The sequence below is a fragment of the Gracilinanus agilis genome, chromosome 1 (genome assembly GCF_016433145.1).
Source record: "Gracilinanus agilis isolate LMUSP501 chromosome 1, AgileGrace, whole genome shotgun sequence".
Lineage (NCBI taxonomy): Eukaryota > Metazoa > Chordata > Mammalia > Didelphimorphia > Didelphidae > Gracilinanus > Gracilinanus agilis.
The window spans coordinates 268,006,008-268,022,577 of record NC_058130.1 but is presented as its reverse complement, the minus strand read 5'-3'; the positions used below and the strand labels follow the sequence as shown (position 1 = coordinate 268,022,577).

The window sequence follows — 16,570 nt, the reverse complement described above, 5'->3', positions numbered from 1 at the left end:
TAGAGTAAACAAAAGCTGCATGATAGTCTAATGATTTCATACCTAGAAATAAGACGGTTTGATATCCCTCTATATTCTACTTGATGTAATGGCACCATCATGTGCACATCAGCTCTATGATACTAACAGTTTTAAATCAAGAAATGTTGATTTGAAATAGGCAAAATAATCTGTATAAAAATCAGTATGTTCATCTACAACGTTTCTAATGACTATTTTGAGTATATATGGCATTATTACATAAATGGAATATCTATTAACATTAGCATTTGCTAACTATAAAAGTTAAAACTCAGGACCTCCAAAATGGCTAGAATTTGAAAAATTTCAAAATGGGAGCTATAAAGGATTACAAATCTAAATTAGTCTAATCTATTCATTTTCCAGATGAAGTAATTTAAGGCCCAAATAGACTTGTCCCAAGATCACAATGCTTGTTAGTTATTGGCAGAGCAAAGACTCTGGGTCAGATAACTGCATCCAATCTTCTTTCAAGGACTCAGTCCCATAAGTTCAAACAAAAAAATCACGCTTCACTCCTTTTCACATAAGTTTTTCAATGTGTTTTGCACATATCAGATTTTTGAATCTTTATTGCTAAAATATCAAAACATATTTTCAATGAAGTTTTAATATGATTTAATAACAACTAACTGCCACCACCTCAATAATTCCTTTTACTTGCAAAAGCAATAATCATATGTCTCTATTTGTAGTGACATGGAAAATAAGACACAAACACCAACATTTTAAGACTAGAGATAGACATAGCATCGATTCACAATAACAGAAACTCCACAAAAATAACTCCAATTTCGTCAACAAGACTTGTAACTTTTTACATGTTCTAAGAGAACACAACTATTTATTCCATTAAAATATATCTACATATTAGTCCAGAAAACTCAGAGACAGATGGATTTCAACATATAATAATCAGATATGTGCTTGGAAACTATCACATCATTGGATCCTGGACTAAAAAAAAAATCTTATTTTCCAAATCAAACTGGCAAGGCTCTGAATAAGTTCCAAAAAATATATGATTGTGGTATATATTCCCTGAAATTCCAAAATGAAATAAAAATCAATTACCAGACTTTGGGGAGAATAAGAGTTGACAGTACTAGAGCTGCTAGTTCCTGATGCCATCTGAGTGTTGTGTTGAGAATTTGTGAAGACCAGGGCTTGGCCAAAGCCCTGCTGTTGAGAAGGTTCAAATGAGTTGACTTCTGGGACTTGGGTAGAAGTTGAAGGCTTCTGGAGCAAGGCCACCAAGTCAATGCTAAGAAAAACAATATGCTAGTCAAGTACATATCTTATCAGAGGATATATTGAGAAGTAAAATACCTAATTGGGCAAAGGAGTTGTATTCAAGTTTTGGTAAACAAGGTTTAAAAAAAAAAAAGGAAGTATGATGTAATCTTCAACAATCATAGAAATTCAAGAAGGGTCATAAAGGTTGAGAGAAAAAGCAGTAAGATGGACTATATCTACCCAGGAAAATTAGGATTAACTGTTTTTTGAAAATCTGTTTTACTTCATTGTGATTCTATTTTAAAACATTTACTACCATATGAAATTGGGAATTTGAGAGGCAAACTAATTGAACTCATAATAAATAATAAATTTTATTATTAAGCTAACAAATATTAATCTTTTGTTTTACCACAGTTCTGAGAAAGACTATGTTTACCAATTTGTTGCATTTAATTATAAAATTCAATCTTGGGATTAGAAGGAACTTCAGAAGTCAATACCTGAATAAGAAGAAACCCCTTTAAAAAATGACTAAGAATGTTTACACCGCCTTTGTTTGAAGACTTCTATTAAGAGGGACTTGCCTACAGCCATCAGCCATCAGAGAAAGTGCATTCTCAGGGCAATTTTTCTCAAGAAGCCTTTATTCCTCTTACTTCAAGCCTAAAATTATCTTCTTCGATCACTATTCCTAGATTTGCATTATGCTTTTGAAGCTAAACAAATCTATTCTGTTACAAAGGAAAAGGCCTTTCCAATGCTACCATCATGCTATTCTCACCCAAGTCTTCTTTCTCCAGGGCAAATATCTCCAATTTCTGCAACCAATTCTCTCATTTAGAATGATCATGAGACCTCCACAATTCCTTCTCTTTTAGGGTGAAGTCTTTCTCACAAAAGCTAGGAGTCGTTTATACTTAAATAGAACATAAATTAAAACTCAATCTAGAATTCTGGTCCATAAGATTATCTGCTTATTTGTTTTACATGTACTTTAAAAGTAGAGTGTTAAGAAACTCATGGGAAGAATACCTGGCATATAAAATGATTATTCATTCTTAATTGTTTATATTCTTTAAGTCCAAAAAACTCAGCAACATTATTTTCCACATAGATTTGTCAGATATGTGCTTGGAAAAGAGTACATCACTGTTCATTGGACTTTTTAATACTGGTTCCCCTCAATAAACTTGGTCAATGAATGTAATTCTTGAAAAAATGGTAGTATAAACTAAAATTAAATTTTGCCATCACCTTCAAGGATAAAGAACGTTTCCACACCTAAAATTAGTAAACATGGAAAAAAGTATGATGCATGTGTTCAAAATCCTCAAATAGTTCTTTTAAAAATTTACGTATCCATTATACATGTCATCTTCAGAACTCAAAATCTATGGCTTGGAAGAACATTTAGTAATACTTTGAAAAGCTCACCTTGAGATTACTTTTAAGATTTTCCTCATTAGTACCCAAGGGTTTGAGCAAAACACTTTTAAGAGTTGCTTCCTTTAATGCTTCCTTTCTAATTTGTTAACATGCATCAAAAGTACCATATCTCTCCCACTAACTGCTTATTTTTAGTTTGTGGAGGCTTTTTGTGTTATTTTGAGCAGAGGATACTAACTTTACATTACGATGAGTAAATTCTAAGAAATTAAGATGGAGAACTGGAAAGACATAGGTACTGCCAGGAATTAGTTCTTGCTAATTTGGGAAACTTTACCCTGTTTAAATGTGTGTAATAAAGATTTCCAAACCAACTCTCACTGGACTTCAACATAATATGAAGACCAAAATTGTAAGAGGAGGAACTCTAAAAAAAGAGTTCAGTTATAAGCTAAAACTCACAGGATTTAAATAATACAATGAACTGCGATTAATGGGTTAATTTAGAGTAAAACAGTAAAAAATCCAACTATAATTATTATTACTAATACTTAGGATTTCATTTATTATTATAATTAACTAAAATTAATTATAAGTTATTTTGATGAGAATACTATAAAATTACACTTTTATAATTAGTGCAACAAGAATGCCTGTATTTTTATTATCTTAATATTTCCTTCTAATTTAGAGCCTTTCATACGTGTAAAAACAATGAATTTTAAGAGTTGGGAGGAACCAAAGAATCTCTTACATTATCTTGAACTTTCTTTAGATTAAGTTTCTATTATCTCGGCAGAAAATCTCCAAGCAAGATAAATAATATAGTTTGAAATGTTTAATCTCAATATTTCTATTATATAAATCCATGGTTAGCATATTATGCTTTCCTATTTATTTTTGATTTGTCTATTTATTTAGAGTGTTTTTCCATGGTTACACGATTCGTATTCTTTCCTTCCCCTTTTTCCTCCCCTCTCCAGTAGCCAATGAGCAACTCAACTGGGTTTTTACATGTATCATTAATCATGACCTATTTTCCATATTATTATTTGTAATAGTGTTCATATGCTTTCTAATCATTGGGAAAAAAAAACTTGCCCAAAAAATTCAATCTTAAAACTTCTTCCTCTGACTTAACATGAAAAAACTACTGCCAATAATGGCAATATATTTTATTAATTTTTTTTAATAGGCAATGGGGGTCAAGTGACTTGCCCAAGGTCACATAGCTGGGAAGTGTCTGAGGTCTCTAGGCCTAGCTCTCAATCCACTGCCCCACGGCAATACATTTTAAATGAATGTGAATAATTATGTGAAGAACATTGCAGGAAAACTCATTCTGGAGGGGGGAAAAAGAATTTAAGCTTAGTATCTATGACAATCAAAAATGTTACTATTGCTAAAAGAAAAAAATTTCTCCTTGTATATATATATATAGTAACTGATTTTGGTCACCTAATATAAAACTAGGACCTTGAAATTAATCTGAAAAGTTTTTTCTAACAATTGCTTGAACACATGGGCTGATGAGGATATTATTGGGGATGAAGACATTAAAGGATAACTCTAGTCCAACTATCAATAATATGGAATTAGGTCTTAATCAATGATACATGTAAAACCCAGTGGAATTGTGCATTGGCTAAGGGGGATTGGGGGGCTTGGGGGAGGGAAAGAACATGAACATGCAACTATGAGAAAATATTCAAAATTAAAATCAATAATAATAATAATAATAATAATAATAATAATAATAAAAAGTTTTTTCTAACAGCTGTTGAGAAAAATTTTATTTTTTTTTTACCTTTGTCCAGGTGAGACATGATTTTCAGCTGGAACAGAAGAAGCAGTNATAATAATAATAATAATGAAAAGTTTTTTCTAACAGCTGTTGAGAAAAATTTTATTTTTTTTTTACCTTTGTCCAGGTGAGACATGATTTTCAGCTGGAACAGAAGAAGCAGTGAATACCTTCGTTTCAGAAAGCTGTGTGGAAAAGAGAAACTCAATCCTATGTCTTATGCATAAAAGCAATGTGCACACCATATTCCTGGCAATCTTAAGGTATCATATCCTAACTAATTCACTGTAGTTCAGCCAAGTTCATAGGAAAAGGTAGATTGGATCCAGTGTGCAAAGGGCTTTAAATATCAGAGGAAACAGTCTGAAACTTGTGCTCTTAAGAGGATAATGTTAGCAGTTGATTAGAGGAGTCGGATTTGAGATAGGGAAACCAGTTAGGAGAATACTATAACAATTCAGATGAGAGATGAATATGGTCCTGAACAAGGATTTGTTGGATGGTGGAAAGAAGACAAATTGAGAAACGCTAAGGAGGTAGAAGTGATAAAGACTTAGACATTTAAGGATTTAAGGAACCTATAGGATGAATTTCTGGGATAAGTGGGTAGAGAGATAAGAATTGAAACACTGGGAATTGTTGAAATGAGTGCACAGAGAAGAGAGCCTGGGACAAAGGCTTTTGGGAGCATATGGTAATTAGTAAGATAAAATAGAGACTATGTTATATACAATACAGACAAAGCAAAGGAATATTGATAAAAGTAGCCTTCCTCCAGACCCTTCAAACCCACCCACCATTTCAGAGGTAACCTGAGAATGGTGTCAAAAAACCTTAGAATAGAGCATCCAAAAGGAGATAAGTCACTACAGTCAAATGCTGTCAGGAGAATAAGAATATAACTTTAAAGAAAACAAAGAACTGAGAAACAAGCAAGATGAAAAGTTGAGTATAGAGTTGATCAAATTATTTTGAGTTTGATTGGGAACAAGAAAAATCTAGGACAATTTTTTGAGTGGAGAGGGAGGTTCAAGACAGTTTTCTTTAAATTATAGGGAAACTATGTCTCTCCCACAATTATATATTTTATGCATCAGGGAATGGGACAGTACAGAGTACATTGAAGAGGAAGGGAAAGAATGATTGCAGTAGCAGGAAGGGACAGAATTAAGGAAGCAACAAGTAAAGGAGGTTGCCACTGTTAAAAAGAACAGCCAACATTTAGAGGTTCGGAATAAAAGGGAACAACATGTAGGATTCTAAAGAGAAAAATAGAGCTCATGGCGAACAGCCTTTATTTTCCACAGTAAAATATAAGAGGGAGGTCTTCTATTAAGATGTATCATGAAAGGCAGGGTATATGAGCTTTCCATGCTCAAAGTAAAGAAGAGAGGACTCAAAGCAGCTTTTGTGAAGTAAAGAATCAATTAAAGAAATGTAAAAGGATTATCCTGATGCAGGCAGGGAAGATGTTGAGATTAAGATCAAGAAGGAAGAAAAAAATTAAGAAAAAATTTTAAAAATTAAGTTAGCACAAGTCTAGAAATTACTATGGAGTTGAAGAACTGGGAGTCACAATAATGACCAAAAATAGGTTTAAAAGTAATAGAGGGGGCAGCTTGGTAGCTCAGTGGATTGAGTCAGGCCTAGAGACGAGAGGTCCTGGGTTCAAATCCGGCCTCAGACACTTCCCAGCCGTGTGACCCTGAGCAAGTCACTTGACCCCCATTGCCCACCTTACCACTCTTCCACCTAGGAGCCAATACACAGAAGTTAAGGGTTTAAAAAAAAAAAAAAAGTAATAGAGCATAGAGAGAAATAGAACAATTAAGGTGCTAATATCCGATTTACAGAAATAGCAAACCAAAGCCAGGTGAGGGGATAAAGTTACCAGGAGAGAAAAGATAAATATTAGCCATAAATGAGGTCATGGGTATCCTGACAAAAATGAATGGAATCTGGATTTTTTTGTAATTTTAATCAAAGATACAAATGTAAAATTAATTCTTGTTTTTGCATGGTCAAACTATTTCTACTATGATTTTAAAGAAGATTATGCCACCCAGCACCATTCAATTTAAATAGCAGACTGAAGAGTGTGGTTATGTAGTTCCTCACAGTTCAGAAAGGAAGGTCATTGAATTTGGAGCCAGAGAACATGGATTTGAACCCCAAATACATTGCTTGTTTGCAGAGGGAAGTCATCCCCTCTTTCTCAAAAGTGAAATGAGAGGCTGGAATGTCTACAGTTATATGGAATTACTTGAGACAAACTAAATTAAATTTCTGATATAAAATTGTATTCCTTTTTACAACATAAAAAAATTAATGAGCAAATAGTGCTCCTTTTGGTATAATCATGTGCTTTACACTTATATTTGCATTCAGTTTACAACATTTGACAAATATTCTAAAATTTATCAAGAAACCACACTTTGATAAACAATCCATTTTTCCAAATCTATAGCCTTGATTATAAGCAATAGATTCTTAATTGAGTTTTAAATCAGTCAAGTTCCCAAACCAATGAAGTATGTTTTTAGGCATTTCTTGGATAGGTATCTTGCCCTTTCCTAATGTGGCATCATATAAGGACAGTATTATAAGATGCAAACTTCTTTGGGGAATTTTTTTTTATTTCAAAACATTTTATTTCAAATATACATTACAATACTTCAATATATTCATCATAATTCATAATTTCCCTCAATGGGGCAAGACTTGAAGGCCCAATGGAAGAAAAAAATGATGTGAGACCTTTTGTAAATGTGTCTGCTATTTGATGAAGATACACAGATTGCACAGCTCACCCGAACTTCTATTAGCAATTCTGGTATAGTTTTCAATGAAAAAGTGAGTTCTATCATCAGTTAATTATCTTTATTAGTCCAGTCTTGACATTTTTTTTTGTTAAGACAAGCATTTTTTCTTTATAAACACAATAAATAGCCATTTAATTAAACTAGTCTTCTTGTTATTGTTCTAAATTCAAGAAGCCCACAGTATACTAAATTAATATCAATAATCTCCTGTCCAGCATTAAAGGTCCTTCAAAGATCTTTTCTTGTTTTCTTGGGATTGCAAAGTTTTGCAGCAATAGTTTTTCAAGTTCTTGGCATTATTTTTTATACTTAACTACATATTATTTTGAGCTTCAGTGTGATCAATCTCATTTTGCTGTGTGCTAGAATGAGGTTTTGACTTGTTTTTGAAATTAAATTACTTACTGACATTGAGATAGTCTAATAGTCAAAGAAGGGTATCCTTTAAAGAACTATATTATTTGTACATAATCTTGGAGTGATAACCATTCTTAAAAACCAAAGAATTAAAAAACAGGACAAGGAAGCATTGAAATGTATATGGCCCAAAATCTAGCATTAACTCAGATAAGCAGCTAGTTAGGGAAACCAGTTTAATCTAGTTGTTTGGTTTTTTTTTAACCAAAGACAATGTTCTGAATGAGCCTACTGTCAGCAAAAACACATGTGCATGACCTTTTAAAAAATGTATATTATCAGAATTGTTGCTTATACTAAATAATGTGTACTCCATTGTAATGCAAAGGACACTATGGGCTTCTAAATCTATGAACACATTTATTTTATATTTACATAAATGGAAAAATGTGGCTGGTTCCTAGTTCCAAAGACAAAAAAAATCTAATACTCCATGTGTAAGTACAATTCCACATAACTTTTTTATTAGGTTATATGAGCAAGAAGGGATATATAAGTACAACTAATCATACTTCAACAATTTTGTCTAAAAGTTCACTAGCAGTGGTCATCTAGTCACTAACTAAAGATCTCAGTGAAATGGAAATGACTATAGGTCTTTCCCCAAGTATTAGTCTTCACTTACCAACTACCAAAATGCCCTTTGTTTATTTTGAAATTTTTTAGTATTTGCTCAACTGTGTACATTATGTTTTGGCTAAATAAACTTTCAGTTCCTTGTGAGCAAGAATTTTTTATTTTTATTGGTATCCTCAGCCTCTATTAGAGGACATAGTATACAACAGGTCTTAAATGCTTGTTTTGAACTGAACTTAATGAAGAAGCAGCCCATTTGAATTTTTTTCAAACTCTAATTTTAAGGAAAGTTATCCAGTAGTCAAGCAGAAATCTGTCTCTTTGTACCTTATGCCCACTGCTTCTAGTTCATTTGTATGGGGTCCAACATATAAAGTCTACGTCCTCTTCCCGATGATATCTCTTCAAATCGTTAAGATGCTGATCATATCTCCTCTTCTCAGACTTCCTTTATCCAAGCTAAACAATTGTAGTTCTTTCACCTAACCCAAATATAACACAGCTTACAATCCATTTATGGACTGTACCCTATCGATTTATGATGTCCTCTTTACAATGAAAATAGAATACACTTACTGAGTATCTACAATGTACAAGGAATAGTATTAGTTGCTATGGGGGAAGGGGAAGAACCATGGCTTACACATGAGTATTTAAGACAGAAAACTTAAGAGAAAAATGCCACAATTATCAAATGACAAGTACAGGCAAAAAAAAAAAAAATGCTGCATGAATTAAAGGAGGAACTTATCCGTGTGGGCTGGAATGATCTAGACGAGAAGGCACACTGAATCTGAGTCAAAGGAGATGAAGAGGTCTCATGACCTAATCAAAGTCTATTTTAGAGAAGGAAACTGAGGGCTAGAGGAGAAACAGATTGTCCAAAATCATACAGGTAATTTTTGAACCCAGTTTCTTCCTCCATACACAATATATGTTCTGAAGTAACACACTGTGCGCCGCCCCCCCCCCCCGGGGTACATTTTAGAACATGTGCAGAATTTGAAATGAGAAGATACATGAGGGGCTATTTTCTAGATGGGAGAAAAGTATGGGAAGGAAGGAGGGAGCCTGGAGGCATGAATACAGGAGACATGTTAGAGCAAAAAAAAAAAAAAAAAAAAAACGTGGCTGTTGGCAAATGGTTTGGGAAACTTAGAAGGAAACAAGGCTGAAAATGTGCACTGTAGCCAGGCTAAGGAGGACATAAAGGCCAAACTGAGGAGTTTGCAAGCATCCTTCTTGGATTCCCTAAAAATTCTGTTCAAAATCCAATTCAAACACAAGGCTTAGCATTCCCTGCTACCATAATCTTCCCCTACCAGGGAACCTTATATGTGTCTGCATGCATCTGTACCAGTGAATGTTACACAGACCTAACCCCCAACACATAAAATGTTATCTTCTTTAGGAAAGGAAAATCTTACTGTTATCTGTTATCTCAACGCTTAGCAAAGGCAGAGTAGCCACTTAATCAATATGTATTAATTGATAGTGATATTTTATCCATTCTACAACACATACTTACATCTTCATTCCAGTCTTCTGTTGTCCACTCTTCCATAGAGTTCTTCCAAGCCCCTGATGTGACAAAAAAATTGAAGTTCAGAGTACACTCTTATTTCAGATGTCCCATGGTCCCACTTTAAACTCTGTATCATTTGAAGCAAAGGGATGTTGCTTTTAGGTCATTAAGAATTATAATATGCACATGAATACTGTTGGTAGACTTGGGAAATGGGCCAACAATTCTGGAAAAAAAATTGGCATTAACCAAGGAAAGTTACTCAGCTATTATCCACAGATGCCAAATACTTGAATTGATAGGTTAAAGGCAGAAAGGACTAATTTATAAGAAATTAACAACAACTTTTTTTTGGAATTCAAAAACTTAGAAAGAATTGGTAGCTAATTGTGCTATATGAATGTACCAGAATATTATCATGGCATAAGAAAAAGGAAATGAAGAGAAATTCAGAGGAATCCTAAAAGAGTTTTTAAAAATAGAAATAGTACCTCCTCTTCTCTCAAGGAAACTGACTATACAAGAAAGATTTTTTAAAAAACCACTAAACTCAATAATGCAGTTTAATATGCCCAAAATATAAATCAGATAGGAAAGATCTCAATATTTGATCAGAATTACTAGGGAAAACTAGAAATAAGTCCAGCAGAAATTAGTCAGTCAATAGGCATTTAATAGACAAATACTATATACCAGGTACCCTTGCTGGTTTATAAAAACAGGCAAAAAAAAAAGAGAGAGCCACTGTCCACGAGGAACTCACAAGCAAATGTGAAAGACAACATGCATACAGGATAAATGTAAAATAAACAAAAGGAAGGCACTAAAATTAAAGAGGAATTGGGAAAGGTTTCATGTAGAAACTGAGTTTTAACTGCAAGTTGAAAGAAACTGAAGTCAAGAAGCAGAAATGGAAAGAAATCCCTGGCATGGAGAGTAGGCAGGGAAAATGTCCAGAGCCAAGGAATGAAGTCTCAGGAACTACAAATGGAAGAAGGCAGTGCCACTGGATTACACAGGACATAGAGGCAGAGTAGGATATTATAGTACCGGAGAGTTGGAAGAGAGGCAGGCTATGAAGGGCTTTGAATACCAGGATTTTAAAATTGATCCTCCAGGTGATGATGAGTCCCTAAAGTTTAATGAGTAGGAAGATGAAATGGTCACACCTGATGTGAAGGAAGAGCACTTTGACAGTTGAGGGGGAAATGAACTGAGGCAGGAAGCCCAACCAGCAGGTTGCAATAATTCAGGAAGGAGATGGGTGTATTCAGAAGATGCTATTTTGTACAATTAACAGACCTTGCTAAAAAAGAATGGATATGGAAGGTAAGAAGGATGACACCTAGAGGGCAAGTCTGCCAGACTAGGAAGATAATGGTGCCTTCTAAAGTAAAAGTTTGGAGAGAGGGTAAGATGGGGGGGGGGGGGGGGGGGGAGATATATAAGATGGTCAGGCTTGGAAATATTGAGTTTAAGATGTCTACAAGGATATGTCCAGGAAACTATTTCATGTCATGTACTGTGCTAAAAAACTAGGGATACAAAGTAAGAAAAAATACACAACCCCACCCACGAGGAGCTCACAGTTAAAGAGAGGGAGACAAGCAAAACAACACATCTTAGAAGGCACCAAAGAATGGTTAAAAAAAAAAAAATTTAAAAAAAAAAAAAAAAAAAAAAAAAAAAAAGGCTTTTTACAGGAGGTCAAGGGGAGGAGTGAGAGTATTCCAGGCATAGAGAGCAGGCAGTCACAACAAAGAGGACAATGATCTTGGATCAGAGAGGAGAGGAAGGGAATAAAGTCTAAGAAAACTGGATAGGTAAAAAAGTGCCAGTTTGAGAAGAGCTTTAAAAACAAAATTAGGATTGTTATTTGATACAGAAGGTAATGGGAAACCAATGGAGTTACTGAGTAGGAAGGTAACATTGTGAGACCTTCACTTAAAATCATGTTTGCCTTTCCTTAAGGGCCTGCATCGGGATTATGGCAGTGTCAGAGGGAGAAGGTGACATTTACTAATGAAGTTGTCAAAGTATTAACAGTAAGACTTGACCAAAAAAATGGCCAAGTAGGGTGAGAACCAGCAAGGAATAGTACTGAGAAGATGATAGGTCACTCAGACTAGAGATAAAGAAGATGGGGAGTCTTAGGAGGAAAGATGATGTAATGGATATCTCTGAACATTTGATTTTTCATATCAGGGGAAATTAATTCTGTGATATCCAGTAGGCATTGATATAAAAAGATTTGAATCTGAATGACGGGAATAAAGATTATATCATTTTAAAAATTTAGAAAACAATCAGAAAGGTGAATTCTTAACTAAACAAGGAACAGTAAGTGAATTAGAAAAAAAAACCTAGATAACTAGATATTATTGATTACATGAATATAAAAAGCTTTTGCATCAAAACTACTAAAGCAACTAGTAGGGATAAAAGGGGGAAGAGGTCAATTAGATAAAAAAATCTTTGTATTCAATATCTCTGGTAAGTAATATCAAAAATAAGTACATGATTAACAGAAACCAGTAAAATCCAAAATTTTAGATGGTCAAACAGCAAAATAATAAAAACCATAAAATAATGTTATGAAATCTCATTAAGAAAAATACAAATAAAAACAACTTGGGTTTCATAACAAAGCACTAAATAAAGATAACAAAAGATGAGAATACTCAGTACTGTGAACAGGTTACAGGAAAATGGGCTCCCAGTGCACTGGAGCTCTTAAATGGTATAACCACTGTGGAAAGGAATTTTTAACTATGCAGAACTGTGATAAAATGACCAGTCAAGCTGATTCAGAGATTTCAAGGTAATACAATTTTTACAAAAATGTCAATGATAGCATATATTTGTGCTAGTAACTAGAAACAAAGTAGACACCTATCATTTGGGGAATGGTTAAACAAATTGTACATGAATGTAATAGAATACTACTGTGATGCAATAAGACATCATGAATATAGAGGAGCATAGGTACTGCTTAATACTTAAGTCCACAGTTCTCAATTTTTTTGGTCCCCAGACCCCTTTATACTTTTAAAAGTTTTTCTTAATGTGGGATATATCAATATTTAACATTAGAAATTAGAATGTCTCAAAATTATACCATCATTTTTTGACCTCTCTGAAAAGCTAAAAGGGTCTGGGGACATAAAGTCTTCAGACCACACTTAGACCACACTTTTGAGAAATGCCAATTTTAATGAAATGAGCAGAATCAGAAAAACAATATACATAAATAACAAAGATTTAAATGGAAAGGTGTAACACAAAATTGAAACAGAATGCTATAAAAATGTGAAAGCTTTCTCCCAAAAAGAGATGAGAAGACACCTTCCCCAAAGATACTTTGCAGTGGGTGAGGGTCACAAGGATGGAACACAGCATTATATCATGACATTTTTTGATATATTGGTTGCCTTTGCTGAACTTTTCTTCCCCTTGTTTTGTTGTCTTTTTTTTTTATCATAACTCTTGGAGTTTTATCATGAATGTTTGGGAGAGGATGAGAAGATGAATAGAGTAAGAAATATGCATGACGTAAAAACAAAAGATCAAAGATCAAAAAAGTTTAGTTTTCTAAAACTGATGCAGGGAAAAACTAAGCCCTTATAACAATGTAAAGAATACGATCAACACAAATGAAACAATAATACAAAAACTTCTGACCTCAAATTGAAGGCAAAGAACATATAATCTAAGTTTCAGGAGAGATGATGAAATAGCCTCCTTTTTGGGAAGTGGGAAATTACAGGCAATGAATGTTGCACCAGAGATCTCACATTCACTACCTGATTTTGCTTTGTTCTTTTTATTTAACAAACAGAGAATTCTATGTTTGGGAGGAAACAGTCAGGAAGGAGTACAATGTCAAATTAATGAATCAGACTATGCAATCCTTTTTTTTTTTTTTTACATTTATTATATTCTTCCCTCGAATTAAATGGAACAAGTTTCCAACATAATAAAGATTTGAGTCTCGAATACTCCCTTTCTCCCTACCCACCCCCCCAAGCCTCCTATCCCCATTAAGTGATCTCATATAAATGTCACATGTGCAATCGTGGAAAACATTTTTCCATATTAATATTCTTGTGGAAGGAAACTAAAATAGAAAAATCAAGAAAGTGAAAAAAGTCTGCTTTAATCTGGATTCAGATTCAGTTTTTTCTCTGAAAATGGCATTTTTAAAAATTATGAATCCTTTGGAATAGTTATGGATCCACTGCATTACTAAAAATGGCTGTTATTCAATTATTCATTATGAAGTATTCCTATTACTATACAACGTTCTCCTGGGTTCTGCTTATTTCACTATGCTTCAGTTTGGATTAAGTCTTTCCAGGTTTTTCTGAGTTCTTCCACTTATTATAAGTTATTATAAGTGATAGTAGTCACTTAGGCAGTCATTCCCCAATTGATGGGTATCCTTGTCACTTTCTAAATGTTTGTCCCCCTCCCCCAAAAGAGCTACTTTATTCTTGTACATATTAAGTCCTTAACATTTTTTGTTTTTGTCTCTTCGACATAAAAAACCTAGTAAAGGTTTCTCTTAATCCTTTTCTCCCACAATTGACAATCTTTTAGAGAAAAGACAAAAAATAGTCATTGGTGTTGAAGCCAGAATGACTTTAAGCGGGTCCAAGCTAACAAATTTAGCAACAACCAAATACTTAAAATATTAAAATGTTAGGTACAGAAATGGAACCAAATTTAGAAATTCTTATTTTTATTCAACAAGAGACAAAATTTCCTCTTGTTTTTTTTTTTCCTTGGCTCCATGGTTCACCCATATAAAGGCTATGGTACTACACTCAAGTATGACAAGTATTTAGACATACAAGAGGCACTAAAAATTAGTAGAAAATAATTTTTTAAATTACAAATCTAATGGAATGTTATATTCATAGCAATCTTGTGAGGTAGGTACTATATTTTTATAAAATTTAGTCTAAGAGTTATAAAATTATATAAAAAGATGTAATGCTACAGATGTAGTAAAACAAGGAATTAAGAATGAAATGTCAGCAATTAAATTTCAAATCTAGTGTTTTTTTCACTGTACCCCAAAGACTTCTCCAAGATTTGTCACTTTATTCCTCTAGGTCTGCTTCTCTCCTTTAGAGAATAAGGGAGGAGGGAAGATTCGATGTAGAGGCCTGATTTTTTTTTCTACTTCTAAATCTATGACTCTTAAGAAGGCTTAGGGAATTATATACAACTCCTTCAGAGTTACTAGATGCTCCTCTTAGGTGGTATATGGCCAATGTTTGGGTTTGTCTATTACATATATATGCTATAACTTCTACTTTTGATATTAGACAAATAACCAGATTGGCATGGTAAGTGTTATTTTAGCCATGATAAGAGGAAAAGGAGGGAATCCCATTTGGAAATCAAGAAAGGAAAGCCATTTAGAAATAGAAGAGGTTATTGAAGAAAGAAAAGTTGTTTTATGTAGAAAACCAGTAAATAAACTAATTGGGAAAATTAATACCATTGTTAAAGTAAAAGGATGCAAATAAACCTAAACCCATTATATCAATATAGTAATGACAAAGCGTAGGAAAGAATAAAGCCCTAATCAGATACATTTACAAAATGGGTCAAGTATCTGGAAGTATATCAGTCAAGGCATGAGTTGTTTTTTAAACCCTTATCTTATATCTTAGAATCAATGCTATTTATCAGTTCCAAGGCAGAAGAGTAGTATGTACTAGTCAATGGTAGATTAAGTGACTTGCCCAACACCACACACTCGCCACACATCCAGGGAAGATCTTTGGCCATATTTGAACCCAAGACCTCCTATCTCTAAGTCTGGATCACTATACACTGAGCCACCTAGCTAGCTATCCTTTAAAACTATGAGTCTTAAAGAAACAAAGAATAAAAGACTGTCCTCAAGATGGTAGTGTTAGTAGAAGTATCACAGTTTAGCTCTATCATAATTTCCAGTAAGGATTAAATAAAAGTAGCCTAAGAGTTGTTCAGGAAATTAAATGTCGCCACCTAAGTGGCATATGTATAAAGAGATGGGCAGAAGCTTAGAAGAGTCCAGACAGAAAAGACCAGGTTGAGGACCAATGGAAAAAAGGAAAGCAACAGGAAAGAATAGGAGCAATATGGAAGAGGGAGAGGGAGGGAAGTTGAGGAAGAGAGAAACTGTGTTAGACCAGAAGGGCAATAATCTGTCTGATCCAGATCAGAAGCCTGCCTCCTACCTACCTACTCCTTCCCCAGTCACAAAAATACCCCTAGAACAGCATACTAGTCAGCTATTCCTGAGATGTATGAACATACTACTCATTACCTATGCCTCAAATAATACAGATCATTACTAAAAATGTCCACATGAATACAGGAACGGCAAAGACACACACCTAGAAAAAGTAAGTCCACATCATCTACTAGCAAAATCTTAAATTTGTCATTATCTATATTAGAAATTCCTAGAAAAGAGGAAAACTTAAAAAATAAAAAATAAAAATCTAAGTGAAGTGAGAATTCTAAAAAATATAATAAGATGTATCTACCAAAACAAACATAGCAATTATACGAAAACAACTACAAAACACTTTCCAAACAAATAAAACTGGACCTCAACAATTGGAAAGCCATTAACTGTTCGGACGAGCTGACATAATAAAAATGAACATCCTACCCAAATTAATTTACCTATTTAGCGCCATACCTATCAAATTACCAAAAAACTTCTTTACTGAATTAGGAAAAACTATAACAAATTTCATTTGGAATAACAAAAGA

At 33.7% G+C, this 16,570-nt stretch overlaps 1 protein-coding gene and 2 non-coding genes across 4 annotated transcripts in view; all 3 read right to left on the bottom strand.

The window, feature by feature from the left end:
* UBAP2 (ubiquitin associated protein 2) overlaps positions 1-16,570 on the bottom strand; it is a 142,559-nt gene that overhangs the window by 40,410 nt on the left and 85,579 nt on the right. For both annotated transcript variants that reach the window (XM_044661443.1, XM_044661450.1), the window contains exons 10-12: positions 9,794-9,846; positions 4,568-4,635; positions 1,096-1,285 (exon numbers count right to left, since the gene is read on the bottom strand). In XM_044661443.1, the coding sequence (XP_044517378.1) occupies positions 1,096-1,285; positions 4,568-4,635; positions 9,794-9,846 (311 nt within the window). The remainder of the gene's footprint in view (positions 1-1,095; positions 1,286-4,567; positions 4,636-9,793; positions 9,847-16,570) is intronic.
* On the bottom strand, positions 895-979 carry LOC123232827. Its single transcript, XR_006505325.1, has one exon. It is a non-coding gene; the product is annotated as a small nucleolar RNA SNORD121A (small nucleolar RNA).
* Positions 2,340-2,422, bottom strand: LOC123232826. Its single transcript, XR_006505324.1, has one exon. It is a non-coding gene; the product is annotated as a small nucleolar RNA SNORD121A (small nucleolar RNA).